Source organism: Trachypithecus francoisi, unplaced genomic scaffold (genome assembly GCF_009764315.1).
Source record: "Trachypithecus francoisi isolate TF-2019V2 unplaced genomic scaffold, Tfra_2.0 Lachesis_group16, whole genome shotgun sequence".
In the NCBI taxonomy this organism is placed as follows: domain Eukaryota; kingdom Metazoa; phylum Chordata; class Mammalia; order Primates; family Cercopithecidae; genus Trachypithecus; species Trachypithecus francoisi.
In genome coordinates this window covers 38,076,515-38,095,560 of record NW_022681461.1, presented here as the reverse complement: position 1 = coordinate 38,095,560, position 19,046 = coordinate 38,076,515, and the positions used below count along the sequence as shown (strand labels likewise).

The window sequence follows — 19,046 nt, the reverse complement described above, 5'->3', positions numbered from 1 at the left end:
CTGATGATCTGAGGTAGTACAGTTTCATCTTGAAACCATCCCCCCAACCTCCGCCCTGTCCATGGAAAAATTTTCTTCCATAAAACCAGTCCTTGGTGCCAAAAAGGTTAGGAACCGCTGGCCTAAGGTAAATGCAAGAAACTGAAAGCCTATGGAGCTATATATAGCTGAGAGGGCACAGTCAGAGGGATTCAGGCAATATCCTGCTGGCCTTCTGATACCTTTCAGGCTTTATCCTAAGAGAAATGAGGATCCATTGAAATGTTTTAAAAATTGGAAATGGCACAATGAATTTTGTACTGTGAATTGAAAATTTCAGAGGCTGCACTAGAAGGGGCTAAAGTCAATAGAGAGAGTTGAGAGAGTAAGGTCACAGTCTGGGCATAAGACATGGAATGAGGCCAGAAGAGTGGCAGTAGAGATGGAGAGAAGCACATGCACTGGAGATAGGGTTTGGAAGTGATAGAACTTGGCAATAGATTGAGTATGACAGAGGAAGAGAATAAAGGCAGATTGTCAATGATAACACCTAGGTTTCTGGCTTGTGCGCTGAAATGGATTGTAATGCAATATTAGGGAGGATTTATTTTGCAAGGCATATTATTTTATTTTAACCACAGTAAATTTTGGGTGCTTTTGTACTCCAAATGGAGACATTAAGTTAAAGTCGGATAAACCAGTGAAATTCAGAAGAACATTCTTGGCTAAAGATATGAATCTGGAAATCATTTGCATTTAGCTAAGAAATGATGCCCTAAGCTGGAATGAGATCTAGGATGAAAATAGGGTCTGGATAGAAGTTCTTGGCCAGAACCTTGAGGAATGTCATCATTGTGGCTGGGCCACAGATGATAAATTCTGCTACGGAAATAAGGTTAGTGTGGAAAGAGGTATATGTAGAAATAACAGAAGAATATCACAGAGAAAGGGCTCAGAATGTTTCGTCAAGAGTGTTAACATCTTAAAAGGTTTGCTAAGAGGTCAAGAAGGACAGAAAAGTATCAAAAACTCCCCTTTTGATATAACACCCTGGAGATGACTGAGCACCCTGGCAATGGCAGTGAGGTGGAGTGAGGAGGCAGGCGCTAAAGCCTAGTCAGCTGGGAAGTGAGGCGAAAGGGAGGCAGTGGGAGCAGCAGGAACACACAGCTATTTGCAGAATTTTGGCAGTCAGGGGTGGGAGAGAGAGAGGTGACTAGAGTGGGATGTGGTTTGTTTTGTTCTCTGTATTGCACATATTTATACATGGTTGAAAGCTAAGGGATGGGATCAAATGAGGAAGGAGAAGTTGAGCTGTATGAGAGAGAAGGAGTACAATGTATGGTAAACTTCCTAAGAAAGTGAGAAGAGGGAAAACAATTCAAGAGATAGTTAATGGCCTTCAAAAGTAGGGCCAGCCCTTCTACTTTACCAAAAGAAAAGTTATGGTTTGTTTACGGATCTAGATAGGCTTGTAGTTTGGTGACAGATGATGAGGGAATAATTGTCTGAATCTTTGCATTTTCTCTGTGTATGAGAGATGAGGCCATCTTCTAATGGGGAGGTTTGAATGTCCAAGGTTTCAAAGTAGAGGAGAAAGTGAGAACGTTACTGTGGAAAATGGAAGGAGTAGGCAATTGGAGAAGTTATTGGGAAACTAGGTAGTGGTAAGATTGCCAGGCCGTGTTGAAGGCCTAACTGGGTTTGCTGATTCTCAGTTTATGGCATCATTCTGCCCTGTGCTTTATTTCTCAAGTTGTGTTCAGCTCCCTGGATTCTGGCAGAGAGAATGGCGAGCATAGATTTCAGCTAAGGTAGGGTAGAGGAGACGGGCTTTGGAAAGGGAGAATTGAAGAATCTGAGAGCTTCAGTGGTACATGGGCCAGACCTGTGAAGGCTGAAATCACCCAGGATGATGGCAGAGTTTGGAGAAAAAAAGAAGGCTGTGAACCCCGCAAAAGAATCTTCCCTGAGAGAAAGGAGATGCTGGGGGAGGTACTAGATGGCAAAACTCAGCCAGAGAAGATCATAATATAGTTGGATTGCCTGAACTTCAAAAAAGAAGGGGTTTGTTACAACCAACGCAAGAAGGTGGAAGAAAAATACCTGCAGGAAGCTATGAGAAGCCAGGAAAGAAACCCCAAACCCTGACTCTGAGGTTCATGGGTAGGGGAGGAGGGATAAATCCACAGCTGCCATATGAGAAGGCTGCAAAGGAAGCAGGACCCTCAGGGGAGAGACAAGTTGCAGGTAAAGCAAGGAAGTTGATGTTTACAAAGCCATAGTTGCAGAGAGCACAGCTGAAATGTGTGTATTTAGACTGAGGCGAAGCTTTGTATAATACAGAATTTCAAATTGCCACTACCCTATTTCTTTCAATGTGCAAGAGCTGCTTTGAAGCAAGCTTCACTTTGACTGCCCTAGATGAATGCTTTAGAGATCACTGGAGAAAAAAGGTTAGGGATATCTGGCCGTACCGTTAATTAATTGCTGTGAGGGAGGCTGTTCAATTCTTATCCCAGCCCCAAGTAAAATGAGTAGTTGGGGAGTGCTGCCGAAGAAAGAATGGATTTTTTTTTTCATGTACAAGAATGGCAAATCAAAGTATGAAAGCAGAAGAAAAAAATTAATGAAACTCATCAGCTTAACCTTGATTTACAGGATTCTGAAGGAGGACAATGGTAGCGCTCTGATAATGTGCAATATTGTTGCTTTATGTATAGAGCTCTTCTGGCTTCGAGCAGTTGGTAGTGAAAAGCAAGAGGTTCCTTGACAAGTGTGTTTATCAAGCACATCTGCAGTGTGATTTTGTACGCTCAGTTGCAGCTCTGTCATTCTCCTCCATACTCATTTAACATGATGGACTTGTTTGGCAAATCCTTCAGGTGGTGGGAGGACAGGAAGAGGGGAAGCTTACTCTGGATCATAAAATAAAAGATATTGGTCTCTGTCGCACACTCCGACTCTGCCTTCTCCTCATCCTCCTTGATCATTATGATTATTTGTAGTAAAGAAAATGAATGGCTAGGTGGTGTAATCCTGTGTATCTGTTGATTAGTTGCTCAGGGCACCATGGAGAAAGGATTGTGGTGTAATTGTCTGGTTTGACTTGAATTCCCGATTAGGGGGAAAAGAAGTTTGACAAGTTCTTTAACCTGCAGCTCACGGAATTTCATAGAGTCTTACTGAACAAGATAGTTCAGATGCATCTCTCCAACCGTGATGTTCGTATTAGCCAGTAGCAGCTGGCATCTGTTTACTGCTATATACACACTGTGCTGAGCACATTCGGTGTATTTCCCCCCATATCACAGCCTGGTATTTTTTACTTACGTATTTCAGAATATATAACTGAGATTTTGGGTCTAAGCCCAAGATCAACCCAAACTCTCAGCCAGACATATCTCCAAGTGCCATATTCTTCTCCAGAACGCTCTAGAGCAGTGCCGTCCAGGAAATATAATGAAAGCCACATGTAACATTTTAAGTTTTCTAGTAGCAATGGTGAAAAAATAAAAAGTGGGTGAAATTAATTTTAGTAATTTATTTTATCTAACCTAATATATCCAGATTATTATTTTATCGTGTCATCATTATTTTAAAAATTATTACTGAGATACTTCACACTTTCTTTTAATGCTACGTCTTTGAAGTGCAATGTGTCTTTTACATTTGCAGAGGGTCTCAGTTTGGGCTAGTCACATTGGCAGTGCAGAGGCCAGTGGATACCATACCGGACAGCTCTGCTATAGACCCTTAATGAAAGCAGAGTTTTTAATCACAGAGAGTTTACTGAGTTTATTACAGGTTTTGCTTTGAGATGAGTAGAAAGAGGCCTTCCTGGCCTCTGTGGTCTCTGTGATTGGTCTCTGTGATTCAGTGTGACACAGGGTTGGGAGTGTCCTTCCTCTTGTTTCTTTGTCCTGTGTGGGGGCCTCCTCTTTTAAAGGTATATGGGTATGTTTGGGTCCATGTGTGTGTTCATTTTCACAGTAAATCTCCATGAAGTGTATGGAGTCCTTAGAAAATACTTTATGATACATAGAGTAAATAAGAGAAAGAAACAGACCGCTGCCACCATTAAGATAAATGTAGCTTTGTGTCCCATTACTATCTGTTTAATTTGGCAATTATTTAATCTCTACAGATCTGTCTTTTTTGCCTGTGACCAATCCTCGTAGCTTTATAGGCTATACCTAGGCTTTGCTGAAAGAATTTCTCTATAGGAGGACAAAACCAGATTATGCGTTTAATATAGTACCTGAGAAGCAGGAAGTGATTAATATGTTATTATTATACAGTATATTCAAAGTCCTTGTATAGTTACTACTAAAAATCAGTATGAGTAGAATCCCTAAACAGGAATATGAAAGCAGAGTATATTCTATACTGAAGTGCCAAAACAGCTTTACAAATAACCCATACCTATTTCTGGACGGGTGCCTTTATACATTCCTTAAATTTTAATTGACCGTTCTCAGTGTCAGGATTCAGTTACTTTTGTCTTTTCGTATAGATGTCATTATATTGATAGCTATTTCGAAGGCCCTTAAGTTGTGATTTTCTCCAATTTTCTGAGGTACTTACCTTGAGGTTTGAGGTTGATGGGTAGAAAAAGAAGGGAATTTTTAATGTCTTACTCTATGCAATTATACCTAATTTTTGTTACTTAAAAAATTTTAATTCAAATAAAGAAGCATTTTAGGTTTGTATAAACAACAGTACTAATCGGTGTTTATGTGAGCTAGGAGTAGAATTTTTCTTATACACCCCCCTTTTAAAAACATCTTCTTATAAATTAATGTCATAGAAAATATTTGGTTCAGCAGCTCATGGTGGTAGATTGCAATATTCCAGCCTTGTATGTGTCCAGCACCAGGGTCCTAACAAACTGTGCCTGCTCTGTTTATGATATCTAATAAAGAGCAGTCAACCATGATGATATTACCATACAAGATCATTGCAATCACACATAAACGTCTTCCCATGTTGTTTTTAAAATTGAACAAGCAGGTGGTTATTTGTCATTGATGTAAAAAATGGACAAGTCACCCCATATCCATAATTTGCCTTCAGCCTCACTGTTCTGTGGAAGATGGAAGGGTATATCCACATTTTCCTCTTTTGAACTAACCTAACTTTTATGTATTCATTCTTGTGCAGAGGTTACTACATAATAATCGTGCCTTTGAAGAAATCTCGCGGGAAATTTATCAAGCCATGGGAGAGTCCAGATGAAATGGAATTAGATGAGGTAACTATGTCATTGTTGGCTATGTCTTTCATTAGTTATTTAATTTGCTACATATCCACCCCCTCCCTTTGAGGCCTTTTAGGATCTAATCTGGATGCTGGCTTCTCCATACCTAGCTGGTTGGATGGTTCAGTACTGTGGGCCTGCTAACCCCTGGGGATCCCAACAAAGATCCTTTGGCTTTAATTAAAAAACTTTAAGTTGCAATAAAGCTTACAACCTGTCTAATCTTTGTTGGCCTTAATATTTTGCCCCTTGCCCCTTGTAAAACATGATGCAGAGGTGTGGGAAGTGAAGTGAATTGTCAGCAAAGACTTAATCACCATTGATATAAATCCCAAGGTCCCCTTCATTAGTGCAACAGTTGCTGAGGCTGTTACAAACACCAAATTGCAATTTGCAGCAGAGTTCATCTGACCTACTATCTATGGTCTTGACCAGTTTCTCGCAGAATTCTGTTGATTACCAAGTGTTTGCCTTATTCTATATTCTGTAGGTTTTCAGAGTCAAAAATGCATTTAACAATAGAGAAAACAAAACAAATCACAAAATTGTGAGCAAAGCAATATATATAGAACAAGAAACAACAAATACTAAATATATAATGTGGATTTCCAAAATCTTGCAACAGCAGGTGCATTATAATCGGTACTCTTCTTGTATAAGGACATTTTTGAAAGGTAATGCATAACATGAAGAACAAGGCATAATTATTACATACTTCTATTTAGACAAGAAAATATGATCCAGAAGTGTTGAGCTAGATGCCCAGAGGACTACAGCAAGTTAATGAGTAGAATTCACATTTTAAAATACGGAAGAGCCTTTGTTATTGTAACATGATGCTGTTTTCAATCAGTTCATAAGGCAAATAACCAGAATGCCCCCATTTGGAAAACATGATATTTTAATTTATTGGGTTTATTTATAGCATAGGCCACATCTTGTAGTACAAGCTTTTATTTCTAGGTGCTTCTTCTGCCTCAAATTAGTACAAACAGAGCAAGGAAAAGAATAAACTCCCTACCTACATTACAGAGAGGTGATGTTTATTTCATATCTATGTCTGTACAAAGGAGACTGTGATCTGACCAGAAAGGTTATTAGCTCTCTTTGGCAGACATATGTCATCCCTAGAAGTGGGATTTATGTTATCACTGGCTTCATTTATCTGAATTAAATTTGATCAAGTTCATATGAGGAGATGAGTTCAAGGTTAGGCCTATGCTTTTCTGTCACTAGTGATTAGATGATCATTGGGGCTGTGTAAAATGAGACATTATTTCAATAATGTCAAGTAATTTAGATATGTTATTAATTTAATTGTTTTGTGTTGATGGTAAAGGAACAAAATCATTATTCTGCGATATTGAGAAAATAGTAATCCTTTAACTGAAAATGCAGAATGATCAGCTGGTCTTTTCTAAGCATTTTGAAGCCAAACATGATTTTACTTGCAACTGACTAATCAGTTAATCTTGATATATTCTTTACTATTTTAATTGGTTCTCAGCTGAATTACGGAAGTGTCATCATTCTGTTTAAGTTGGAATGGGATTTAAAATGCAAAGGCAACTTATAGAATCTATGAATTGTTCTACCTATTAAAAAAAAAGTTTTCAAGACTTTGAGAGCCAAGCCAAAATGACATCAGATACTTTTAAATAATAAGCTTTCCTTAGAAGTAAAGCCATTTGGTAGTAAGTAATAGAAAGTGATTCTCTTTTATAGCCACGTTTTAACCTCCAAAATGCACAGCAACACTAATGGATTAAAGTATAGGGCTATATGACTTTGAACTTTCTTGCAATTAAATTCTATGGGTCTCTGCTGCTGATTCCCATAACAAAGGGTCATTTTAATCATCCAAGTTGTGGGGCATTAATCTGTATAATAGTTTGATAAAGAACATGTTATTAATTCAAAATTTTGGGGTTGGGATGGGTTGTTTCCCACTTTTCTTACTGATATAATTGAGACCACATTGTAGAATTAATGGGGGAAGAAATAAGATATGCATTGACTGGAAAATGAAAATTATTTCTGATAAAGAAGTAAAGTCCTTGATATATCTTCTGGAATTACCTCAATAATCTTGTAACCATTGTGGAGGGGAACAAATGAAAGTAGGCTATGGCCTCACTTTATGCTTACTCATCCAGTTTTTGATCCCTACAGACAGTTTTTTGCTTTTTTTTTTTTTTCTACTATGGATAATAAAAGCATTGTAGTAATTTTATCTATAGCTTGGTACTGCCAGGTTTGACAAAGCAGTGTTCCTCTCTTAAATGTATTTGATCAAGTAATTTTTCAGAAAGGCCTATAATTCAAATTGTTGGAACCATATCATTGAATAGAATAGTGGCCTAAGGGAATTTCCACACATATGCCTCATATCTAGGCCCATAAAAAATTGAAAGAGGCTTTCCAAACAGTATTACTCTCAAAATTATCTTCTGAGTTCATTTATCCTTTGTTACGGGGATGCTCTCCACATGATAAATTTATAAACTGAAACTCCTATTGTCAAGGTCAAACTGGGCAGAGCAGACATTGATAGTCAAAATGAATTTGGAGCAGAATGACTCCCAAAATGTTACTGATATTTAATTCAGAGCAGGTCATGTAATATATCATGAGTTTTTCATTGCATTGTACTTCAAAGGCTTGTCGTAAAATAATGTGGTCATTTGTGGTTGTAACTGTAACATGCTGGCTAACTTTGGTGTCATCCGAGCCCATTTGAACCATTTGACCTGTGACACAGGAAGCACCCTACAGAGATTAGAGCAACCTAAAGGGGCAGAGTGATGTTCCAGGTTTGACTTTAATGAATGACGGCACTGGATCTAAGAATACCCAAAAGCTCAAATATTTTATTCTGAATTGCTTCCTATGAGTCTTCTAAAGAAATCCTAGCCGAAAGTGATTGTGGGAATGACAATGATATGTATGAATTATGACTATTAACTGCATCTGCAATATGAATGAAATCAAGGTAGGGTTTGATCAGTGAAGTAGAAGAGGGGACACAGTCACATAAACAACTGGTGATAAATGTTTTTGATTACCCAACTTCAAAAAGCTGTTCGGCACATCTGCAGTGCATTTTCCTTCTTAGTGTAATAGGCTACTATCCTTTACTACATATCAACAATAACCTGTGTAATGACACTTCAATTATAATATTGCATTAAATATTTGGCATCAGATTTTTTAATTAGCATATGAAAAGAATCAAGATAAAGGAAATAACACATTCATCTGTCTTGATGTAAGCAGATACAGAAAAATTATATGTATAAATACACAGAGTTAGAACAAGTTAGAGTATCAGAACTTAAACATTGTATTTCCTTATGATACTGTGTAATAATTAAGTAAATTAAATTATCGTTGAAAAAATCTCTAGCATGGAATTTCATTTTATTTCACTGAGTCTAATTATATATTGAGACTTTCTATTGTGCCCCAGTTTCTTCATTTATAAATTGAGGATTATAGTACCCATGCTTATAGGGTTATTATGAGGAGTAAATTGGAGCTGATGCATGTTTAGGATCCCTAGAACAGTGTCTGGCACTCAGTAATTGCTTAATAAATGAAAACTATTATTGTTATAATTATCATTTTTATAAGTAAAGCTAAATTTGACAACAAGATTGAAAGACAGTGCTAACTTTCTAGCCTTGTGTTTTTACTGGCCAGTTGGTGCATAATTGATCAGCATAACTGACTCTATTATGGGATGGTCCAAATTTGCTAATCAAGTGATGCCCAATCTACCATGGTTTTCCTAAAACAGCTCACGTTTCATGTAATTTTAATTGCATCAGTAAACTCAAAGTAACAGAAAATTTTAGCACGTTATAAATTAAATATTATTGAAAAATAATGTCGACAAAAATTTTCCTATAACTGAAAGACCAGTTTTTAACATTTTTAGGATACAATTTTGAACCAGCTGAACACATTTACTACTCCCAGTGTAGAAGGGACTGTAACGTACCATCAGATTCCTAACAAAAGGATTTAGTGTTTATCCTATACACGGTCTGAAGCCATTTTATCACAGAAGCCTAGCCTTGATCATGCCAGGCTCTCATTCTACTAAGTAGAGATCACTACTTTGGTTTTCACTAGATCATTTCTATTTACAAAAACAGGAATAGTAATTAGTTTTGCTGCACCGTTTCCGTATCTTAATTTTGTTTATCAAGGTGAAGACAGGGTTCATTCCTTTTTCCGGTTCGTCCTCAAATACGTAGACTTTTCTATTAATACATAGATATTAAAATAAATAAAATAAAAAATTATTTCTGAGAAACTGGCAAAAAGATTGCTGCTTACATCAACAGGCATCCCAGACTAATATAGATCTTTCCTTTGTTAAACCCTGTGAAATACGTTTTAATTGGATGTCAAGGTAACCTTGAAATCAGTGTTCATAACTACTGTTAGTATGATTTTCTTGTAATAGAGGAGTCAATGAAAAACAATAGATTATCCAAAAATAAATTCTACCTCTTTTCTTTAGAAATACATGAAGGATCTGTATATACATGTGCATGTGTGTTTTCTTCAAGGTAGTACTAAAATTAATTTTCATCTACCTTGCCTATATTATCTGGCAAGATATACACACTCCCAAGAGAGGTCGATTCTAGAAAAAGTTGACTCCATGATAAAGTATAAGGAAGTGCACCCCAGTTGCCTACCCAGGGAGCTAAGTCAAGCCAGAAATTGGTAAATGAGTAACAATGTCTATTTAATATGTGTATATTGAAAATTGTTGGATTCTGCTTCTGCTGATTTGAGGGAATTTGTATCATATGAATTATCTAATTACTAAAAGCAATCTAAAATGGCACTAGCCTCTTCTAAAATGCGGCTATATTTAAAGATTTAGATGTCTTTGTCTGGGGTTACTACTTGTTTAATAAATCTCCTGCAAGGCAAGGCTTTTATGAATCAAGCTGACTTTTTTCCTTAGACAAGTTATGATGCACTATTGCCCTTTGAGAGAATTTCATTAGTGTAGGAAATGAAATGAGCTACAGTAAAGGATCTAATTGCCCTGTGTTTATAGCCTAGACCTTGTAATAGCAGTCCAGTATCTTACCTTAACAGGAAGAGAAGCATTTGAAATATTGAGAGAACTGAGATTTAGTGACGCTGATGCGCTATATGAAATGTGAACAAATTGCATTTGGGTTGTTCCCAGTGCTGAATTAATTTCTCTCATTAAATTATCAATAAGTTGGGTTATTATTTACAGTTCTTTTTCTGTTTCCCCCTTTTTTCCTTAAGCTGCTTAAGGAGATATCTAGGAAGCGCAGAAGCATCCGTTATGGGAGAGAAGTTGAATTAAAGCCATATATTGCCGCTCACTTTGATGTCCTTCCCACTGAGTTCACCCTGGGGGATGACAAGCATTATGGTGGATTTACAAACAAGCAACTCCAAAGTGGTCAAGAATATGTCTTCTTTGTGTTAGCAGTAATGGAACATGCAGAGTCTGTAAGTTAATTATGATGGCATCTCTTTCCTATGGTATGCTTATACATTTTCACTGGAATGTGGTTATTTAGGGATTTGTAGGTATATCCATCCTCTATTTCTCATGAACTGTTATTAACTTAAGTGTAGTAACAGGCCGCCGACTCTTTGGACATTGCTGAATATACTCCTCAAGACTGAATTACAAATGAAACTGTGTCTCTGATGAAGGAAATTTACATGGCCCTCTACTTTGTGAAGTTCCAGATCAATAGGCCGTGGTTCCTGATACCTTTTGATGTAACACAAATATTATGGTGTTAGAACCAGCATTGCTCACAATCTCCTTCCCTCATCCTTTCAGAATGACTGCTGTCAAGAAAAGGAGACTGCTCTCATCTTGCATAATACCTGATTGACATTAGCCCCTGTGATTGCAATGGGAACTCACAAGCTCAGCCATTCAACATGGCATATTTCTAAAAATATTGGCTTTGGGGGTTATTGTATGTATTCTCCTGCATTTGCCAAGTGAGACTACCGTGCCTCTACCCAGATTCATGAGGAAGGTCTATCTAGAAAGAGGCAAATACAACAGCTTCTTTAATTCTAGAAATTTATGAGTGACTTTATCAGTGAACAGCTGAGAAAGTTATAAAATAATTTAATAAAAGAGAGAATTCGTAAGGTATTCTAAATAATGAGTTTTTTTCTGTTATGTAATCCATCTTGCTTATATGTCATTTTATGTTTCAGTTGCTTTGAATATTTCAAAAAAAAAGTGGGGGAGATATTGTACGTAGGAAGGGGGTGAATTTTGAAGTGGCAGGTCACATGAACATTTAATATACATATTCTAAACTTCATTTATCTAACTGGCGTCTATATATGACAGGTATGGTAACTCTGAGCCAGTCATTTCCCGAATAGAAGCAGCTCATGATGTATCAAAGATTTCTCCACATCAGGTGTTAGGGTATACAGTGGGGCCTCTCTCCGAGTGACTGAAAGAATTATCCCGTGGAAAATCAAAACACAAAGCCAGCCTCTCTGCCTGGTTTACCTTTGTGCTCAGAATGTCATTTGAAAACAAAGTGATGGCCTTCCTGGAATTTTAACGTACAGATATGCTTCCTCTTTCTAGTTGAAGGTTTTAAGGCAGAACATCAAGGGAATGAAATGTTAAGAAATCATCTTTTTCTTTTATTCAAAAATGACTTTTAAATATTTGAGAGGAATTTTCTTTTAATAGCTCTAGGAATGTTTCAAAAAGCACACTTAGAGCATTGAGGTAGATCAGAGAATCTAGCAAAGGAGAGGAATCTCATTCGATCCTGCAGACTGAACCACTGAACTACATACTCTGGTTTCTGATGTCTTCCGCTAGTGTCTAAATATGTCACAACTGATGAAGAGTCTGCCCCTTTCTTTAGTATGTCATCTGCTTATTAATTATAGAATTAAGAGTTTTTTTACATGTGTTAATGAAGTTGCCCCTTTATTCTATCATCTTTCTCAACATTGCTTCCAAATATATATGATATTTATTTCCTTTATATATCATAAATATTTTCAGGCCTGGAAGAGACTTGTATCCAGCTAGAGTTGTTTTGTAGTAATAAAGCCTTTGTGTAAGCCTCAAATTTCCATAACAGATTATAACAATGTTCCAAGGGTAGACTGGTAATTTGCAAAGTGAAAACGCTTTTCCCTCCCTCTCAAAGACACAAGCTATCCCCTAATCCATTGTCTCACATTAAGAATGTCAGATTACTGGTTTGGAATGATCCAAAGTTTAATCTCTTACTCCCACACATAAGAAATTATATTTTTCATGAGGCTGGTATCATTTTATGACTTTATTTTCTTTTCATTTTCATACATCTCTGTTTCTTGAATGGGTTGGAAATCTGTGTTCTTTGGGAAAACCTGTGCTTAGACTTCCATCTCAATGGACCATGATTATTATCTTAAAGGTTCTTGGTAAAGAATTTCAAATCGAACAGTTTTGCCTAGTTCTGTCTACCAAACTATTTTAGCATCACCTACAAAATGGAGTGGGTATCGTATAAACCAAAACAATGATATAAATAATCATGTTACTTAAATACATAGTTCTTTGCCAAGTCCTTTGTGTCAATTCTTATACCATATACATCCTTTTTTTTTTTTTTTGCCACCTCTGAGAGGCTGGGACATACGTACTGGGTTCCCATCTTCCTTTAATGCATTAGAAAATCTGAAAATCTAGTCAGTCTTTTTCCTGGGCACAATGACGAAAATGAGAAAGAAGAGTAGTATACGAGCATTCAGTGGGACATCTGTTCTCCTGCTTGATGGCCGAGCTCATTGTACTTAAATTCAGAATAGATGCCATAAACTAAATTTTTTAAAGATGCAGGTTAAAACATTTAAATATATGTACTGATCATGAAAAATGAGCATATATACTGATGTCTTGACAGTTTCAGCCATTTGAAAAGATGAACATTTTTTTGTCTTATTCAGCCAAGATTTGCTGAGAACCCACTAAGTACAAGGTTCGGTGCTAGCTACTTTAAGCATATAAACACAAATAATATATAAATCCCTGCCTTCTAGGAGTTTGTAGTTTCACCAAAGAAAATGAAGTATATATACAAATAAAAAGCCAAAATAGAGTTTGGTGAGTGCCATTAAAAACAAAAACAAAAACAACACACAAAAAAAAAAACAAGGACTAAATAAAAATTTAGCTGTATTATTTGTACCTTTTTTTTTTTTTTAGAGGGGAATGACCGATCACTGCCAGTCAGTTAAAAAGGGGTGGTTTCACTGGAGGCAGTATTCAAGTGGGGGCCTAGAGAGTTGTTGTTCAATTTCAGGAGCTAAATGTTGTGGAACTTGTGAGGGAGTTGAGGAGCAAGAATAGAGCATTTAGGGAGTAGTAGCAAGAAGCCCACTGTGATGGAATGTGTTGTATGTTGTAAGCAAGTTTAAAGTAAAATTGTGGATGCCCTTGAGAATCGTGCTAAGTTATCTATGTTTTATTTGGGAATCACAAGAGAGCCTCTTGAAGGCTTTATAGTTGCAGTTTAGGATGATACCTCTAGCAGCAGTGGAGACTATTAGAGGAAGGAAGAAACTTGGTATGGTTAGGAGCACATAAGTAAGGTCCTAAAGAAAAGTGGCACTCATGAGACTGGAAGGAGAGCAGATGGAGCTGGGAGTCACTGATAAGCTAAAATCAGTGTTTCCAGTCTATCCCTGTTTCTATAAGGTAAAATCAGTATTCATTCCTAGATACTGAGAGGATGAGAGAATTTGGGAAGTCAGGAGGAAGGGAAGGAGTATCTGGAAAAAATTAAGAAATTCATACTTAATTTGAACATATATGTAGGGGGTCTCTAGAAGTGATTGGAAATGAAGATCTGGGATTTCATAGAGTATCTGAGTTTAGTAACATTAATGAAGAGACATATTCTGCATGGAAGTTGAGAGTTAAAGCTTGGGCTGACCTTACCAGATAAGAGAGGACAAGAGATGCTAGTAGAGAATAGAACTTAAGAACTTGGGTTCAGGGCCAGCCACAGTGGCTCACACCTATAATCTCAGAACTTTGGGAGGCCGAGGCTGGAGGATTGTTTGAGACCAGGAGTTCGAGACCAGCCTGGGAAACATGGTGAGACCCCATCTCTATAAATTTTTTTTTTTTTTTTTTTTTTTTTTTTTTTAAGAATGTTGGTCTATAGGATGGAGTCAGAGGCAATTAACTCAGCAGGGCATGAGCAGTTGAAAAGATGAGGACAGGACTGGTTTAATACAAAATTAAGAGAGCCAGAGATAAAAATTTTAAAGAAGGCTTGATCCACTGTGGCAAATCTGGAAAAGTTGTCTGGAAAGGTAAAGAGTAAATAAAGGCAATTAGATTTGGCAAATGAAAAAAAAAAAAAAAAATTGGACCAGTGGTGTTGTTGGAGTGAGAAGAGATGAGGAGTGAGTAGTAGAAGCAGAGCAGTTAGTGGATGTGGATTGGTTTCTGTTGGATTGGAAAGTAGAAGATAGGGACTTGAAGGGGGCAGGTAGAGTCAAGATGTTTTCCTAATAGAGGCTAAAATAGGACAGAACTAAATGGGATAGGACATCATAGAAATAAAAATCATCGATATTTAGTCCATTTCTTCTCCAAGTAACTGTATTTTTGAAAAGTATATTATCAATTGCCTGGTGAGAACAGACATACCAGTCTCTGAGCAATAACTGTAATAAAACTAAATGAGAACTGCTACATTCTTTTAAGTTCTAAAAATTCTATATTTTATGAAGCCATATCATCAGTTCTGTATATCTCGCGTCTGTAATTTGAACTATGGAATTCCCTTTTGAAATTGTAGACTTTATTTTTTCGTTGTTTGGCTTCCATTTCCTAACTAATATGCAGTAGTATTAAGTAGTACCAAGCACTAAGAAGCACAGTAGTACTAACGACTACGGACATTCACATTTAATTAAATACTGACTTATTTTTGAACGTAAATATATACTTCGGTCTCCTTAACTGTATGATAATGCCTTGCGGGCTGGAACTCTAATTTTTCTCTTGATTTTCACATAGCATCTAACACTTTGGCCCAATGTAAATGTTCAGTAAACATTTTGCAACTGATTAATTACTGGTACTTTACGCTTCATAGGATCATTTAATATGCCATATAGAGAGCCCAATGAAAAAGTGTCTATGAAGTAATTTATACTATCAAAATTATTTCATTATAAAGTATTTCACTTTATAAGGAAATGTGTATTTATAAAACCTCTTCCTTCGTTTCTTTTCTTTATTCTCCTCTCCCCTCCCCTCTATTTTGCTAATGTTGCCTCACACACTTTTCATTAAATTCACTATTTCCTCGATTTTTTGCTTCTTCTGGTGTTAAAGGTACTCTGTAGAAAGTCATTATTTTATCACTGAAATAGACTCTGCTTTTCCTCAGAAGATGTATGCAACCAGCCCTTACTCCGACCCCGTGGTGTCAATGGATCTGGATCCACAGCCAATCACGGATGAAGAAGAAGGCTTGATCTGGGTTGTAGGCCCTGTCCTTGCAGTGGTCTTTATCATCTGCATTGTCATTGCTATTCTTCTTTATAAAAGGTAGGTTTACCCGATATTTCTGTTGCAGTTTTAGAGGCTGCCTTATTTTTGAAGACTTGATCATTGTTCTGTGGTCCTTTGGTGGTTGATTTTAGTAGAAATACTTCAGTGCCATTTCAATTATTTTTGGAAAAGTGTTTACGTTACAGTAAGATCAAAATGTAAAGACTGTACTATTTGGAATCTTACTCAGTTTTGGTATGGACTTCTGTTGTCCAACATGCATCTATTCCAGCCTCCAATCTTCTGAGCTGCTTTATGCAGATAAACACTTTTCATAACAATTGAGGCATTAGTGCATTCACAAGTAAATAAGTCCATGCAAGCTTTCATTTGATTGTTTTAGATAATTAATTGCTCGATTTCAACGTGGTTTTTGAAACACTATCATGATTTTGCAATTTGTACATATCATAAATCTAATTTGCACAAGCGTTGAGATAGCTCCCTGTGGCTATTTCTCAAAATTTGGCAAAAGCACGTGAAAATTAAGGATTAAGGAAGGGAAACAAAAAGAGAGGGATGAAGAATGAATCATCTCCCAATTTTTCTTCTAACTCTTATTCCACATCTTCACTGGTGAATTCGTGTATGTGTCCAAAAAGGGATGCCAAGGTACCATATTCCTTTTTTAAAAAATATAATCTGAGTCTTACTATGCCCATGTGTTGATTTGAGTAGTGTCTTTGACTGCAGTTAGAATGCAAATCTATATCTACCCACATTTTTCTGATATGCCACTCTTTTTCAATTTTATTTCTACCTCTAACATCTAATCTCTAATAAGATTTTTTCCCCTAGGTCACTGGCCGGTCAGTTAGAGAACATTAGTAATTGTTCTTATAAATTCTTTCTGTCTTAGGATTATAATTATAATATAAATATGAACTTATAAAAAGTAGCATATAATATCCTTTCTTAAACATTTAAAATGACTAAATTCAAAATTACTTTCCTTTATATAGATTTTTACTTTTTTCCATTCCAAATTGTATTTTCATAAAACTTTAATCCATGTTCTCATTTTCCTTGTGGCGTGTTATATTTTGAAATGCTACTGTGAAGGTGATCTCATCCCTCTACTACAAGATAGCTTCTCTCTCCCTGTCCCTGTAACCTTGGCCTTCAAAATCTAAAAAGAGTATCTTCATTTTGATTCTTGCTTACATGCTTAATCTGATAATCTCATTTCCATTCACTCTTTTTCCTACCCATCTAGCTCCCTTTTGGGGGTTTATATTAATTATTTTCACCCTCACTCCCTTGCTCTTCTGTCCCTGGAATAGAGTTTTAACCCCATAACCTCTTATCTTGACTCTTAAGAAACTCCTTCAGAACACTTCTCCTTTGAAAAACTTGTTTTTAAAAGGCTCCATTTCATTTTATTCCAGCATTAAGAGAGGGTTGAGAAAATAAAGGACAAATGAAAGAAGTTCATAACCATAGCCCATTAAATTGCCTATCCTATTTTAGGGTTATAAAGAATGAAAGAAATATCCATCATTATTTTTTTTTTTTTCGCGAACACTGCCATCATTCAATTATCCATGCTGTAAAATAGCCGAAAAAGCAAAATCTCCTCTCATTTGATGATTTGAATCTTCCATTCCAATCAGTATCTATAAGCATATATCTTAAGGAACTCGTTGCATTTTATCACCTCTCTCCATGTAAGAGATAAGGGCAGGAAGCATGAGGTACCCACCTGCCCCGTGAGTAATCACAGACTCTGAGTCCAAGCAGGAACTGGTGCCCTTTGCTGTCTGTACGCTGCACTTTTTTCTGGAAGAGAATTCAGTAATAAAAAGCAGTAGTATAAATCTAATTGTTTTCTGGGAAATATTTATTTAGGTGGTCACATACTACTATGGGAGTCGGGTCAAAAAACAAGTGCTTGTTGACAGGTGTATTTCTAGACCATATCACATGACATTTTGTGATTATTTGAAATGGGAAAAATTAATGCCTTATTTTTTAAGTTATGTTTTATTTGGATATACATAGCTATCATTAAGTCATACAGTAACAGATGTATATGGTATTTGTGAATCAGTTATGTAAATTTGATGAAATATGATTGTAGCCCTAATAATTTTTAAAAGATAATTATTTTCTTTCTTCATCTGCAAGTGACAAAAAATCAACTCACTTATTATTTTTCCTAATCCCACAAAAAGAAGTATCATATTTAAAGGTTTTGTGACTCTATTAAAATGGAGTAGCATTTTAGTGTGGGCCTATGTAAGCATCGTCTAATGCAATTGTGGGGAAATGCACACATCCTCGAATGCTAAGTATATTTAGCTAACCATCTGAAGGCCCATGAAGCGTTTCTGAAATAGAAATGCTTGCTTCAGCAGTAAAGAACATTCCTGACTTGAAATTCAAGTAGACCCAACAATGTCCTTCTTGATTATCATGAGGCAGTTCAAAAGGAAATCTTCTGTACCCAATGAATAGTGTCTTTTATAGCTTGGATCCTGAGCAAAGTTAATTACATAATAAATACTCCATTCCCTCTTTTTAGGTGCCTTTCAGTTTATATACAGGTCATTGGTAGTGACTCAGAATTGAAAGTATCATTATTATTATTATTGTCAGAATATTTTACTTCCCATATGCAAATAATGCTTTGAGAAGAGAATGAGAATAAAACGTTAACTCACATTATATTGATCATCCACTTTATCATGTATCTCTGCTTCTAAGATGCTTGCATTAGCAATAGGTCTGTAACTACAGATAGTTTTATCATATAAAGAAGTATATTTTACCCAGCTATCTGAGGAGACTTTGAGACTTATTCCTAATAGATCTATTCATGTGGAAATGGCACACTCTTTGATCTGGCATTCTGTTCATTTAACTTTTGTTTTTAATCTAGTAATCTGTACACCTATACTACATTGATCATCAGTAACAAAAAATATCACCAGGGCTTTGTAAGATCCCCAAAATACCCTCTGAATCATCAGAAAATTAAAATATATTTGATGTATCTTTAATGTTATAAATTTTCTTGTACTGTAATTTTTAAAAAATATGATACGGGCCATGGCTTAAAGTACACATTACAGAGATAAGGTAGTAGCAATGTTCGGACCAGTACTGGACTGAAGAGCCAGGAAACCTGAGTCCAAGTCCCAGTTCTGTGACTAGCTGGTTGCATGGGGTAGAAATTCA

The 19,046-nt window shown here is 36.3% G+C and overlaps 1 protein-coding gene across 36 annotated transcripts in view; it reads left to right on the top strand.

Moving 5' to 3' along the window:
- Positions 1 to 19,046, top strand: part of PTPRD (protein tyrosine phosphatase receptor type D) — a 550,040-nt gene that overhangs the window by 385,408 nt on the left and 145,586 nt on the right. For 28 of the 36 annotated variants that reach the window (XM_033237352.1, XM_033237341.1, XM_033237339.1 and 25 more), the window contains 3 exons: positions 5,143 to 5,233; positions 10,544 to 10,753; positions 15,703 to 15,863. In XM_033237352.1, the coding sequence (XP_033093243.1) occupies positions 5,143 to 5,233; positions 10,544 to 10,753; positions 15,703 to 15,863 (462 nt within the window). The remainder of the gene's footprint in view (positions 1 to 5,142; positions 5,234 to 10,543; positions 10,754 to 15,702; positions 15,864 to 19,046) is intronic. The other 8 variants (XM_033237354.1, XM_033237350.1, XM_033237353.1 and 5 more) reach the window with 1 other exon arrangement.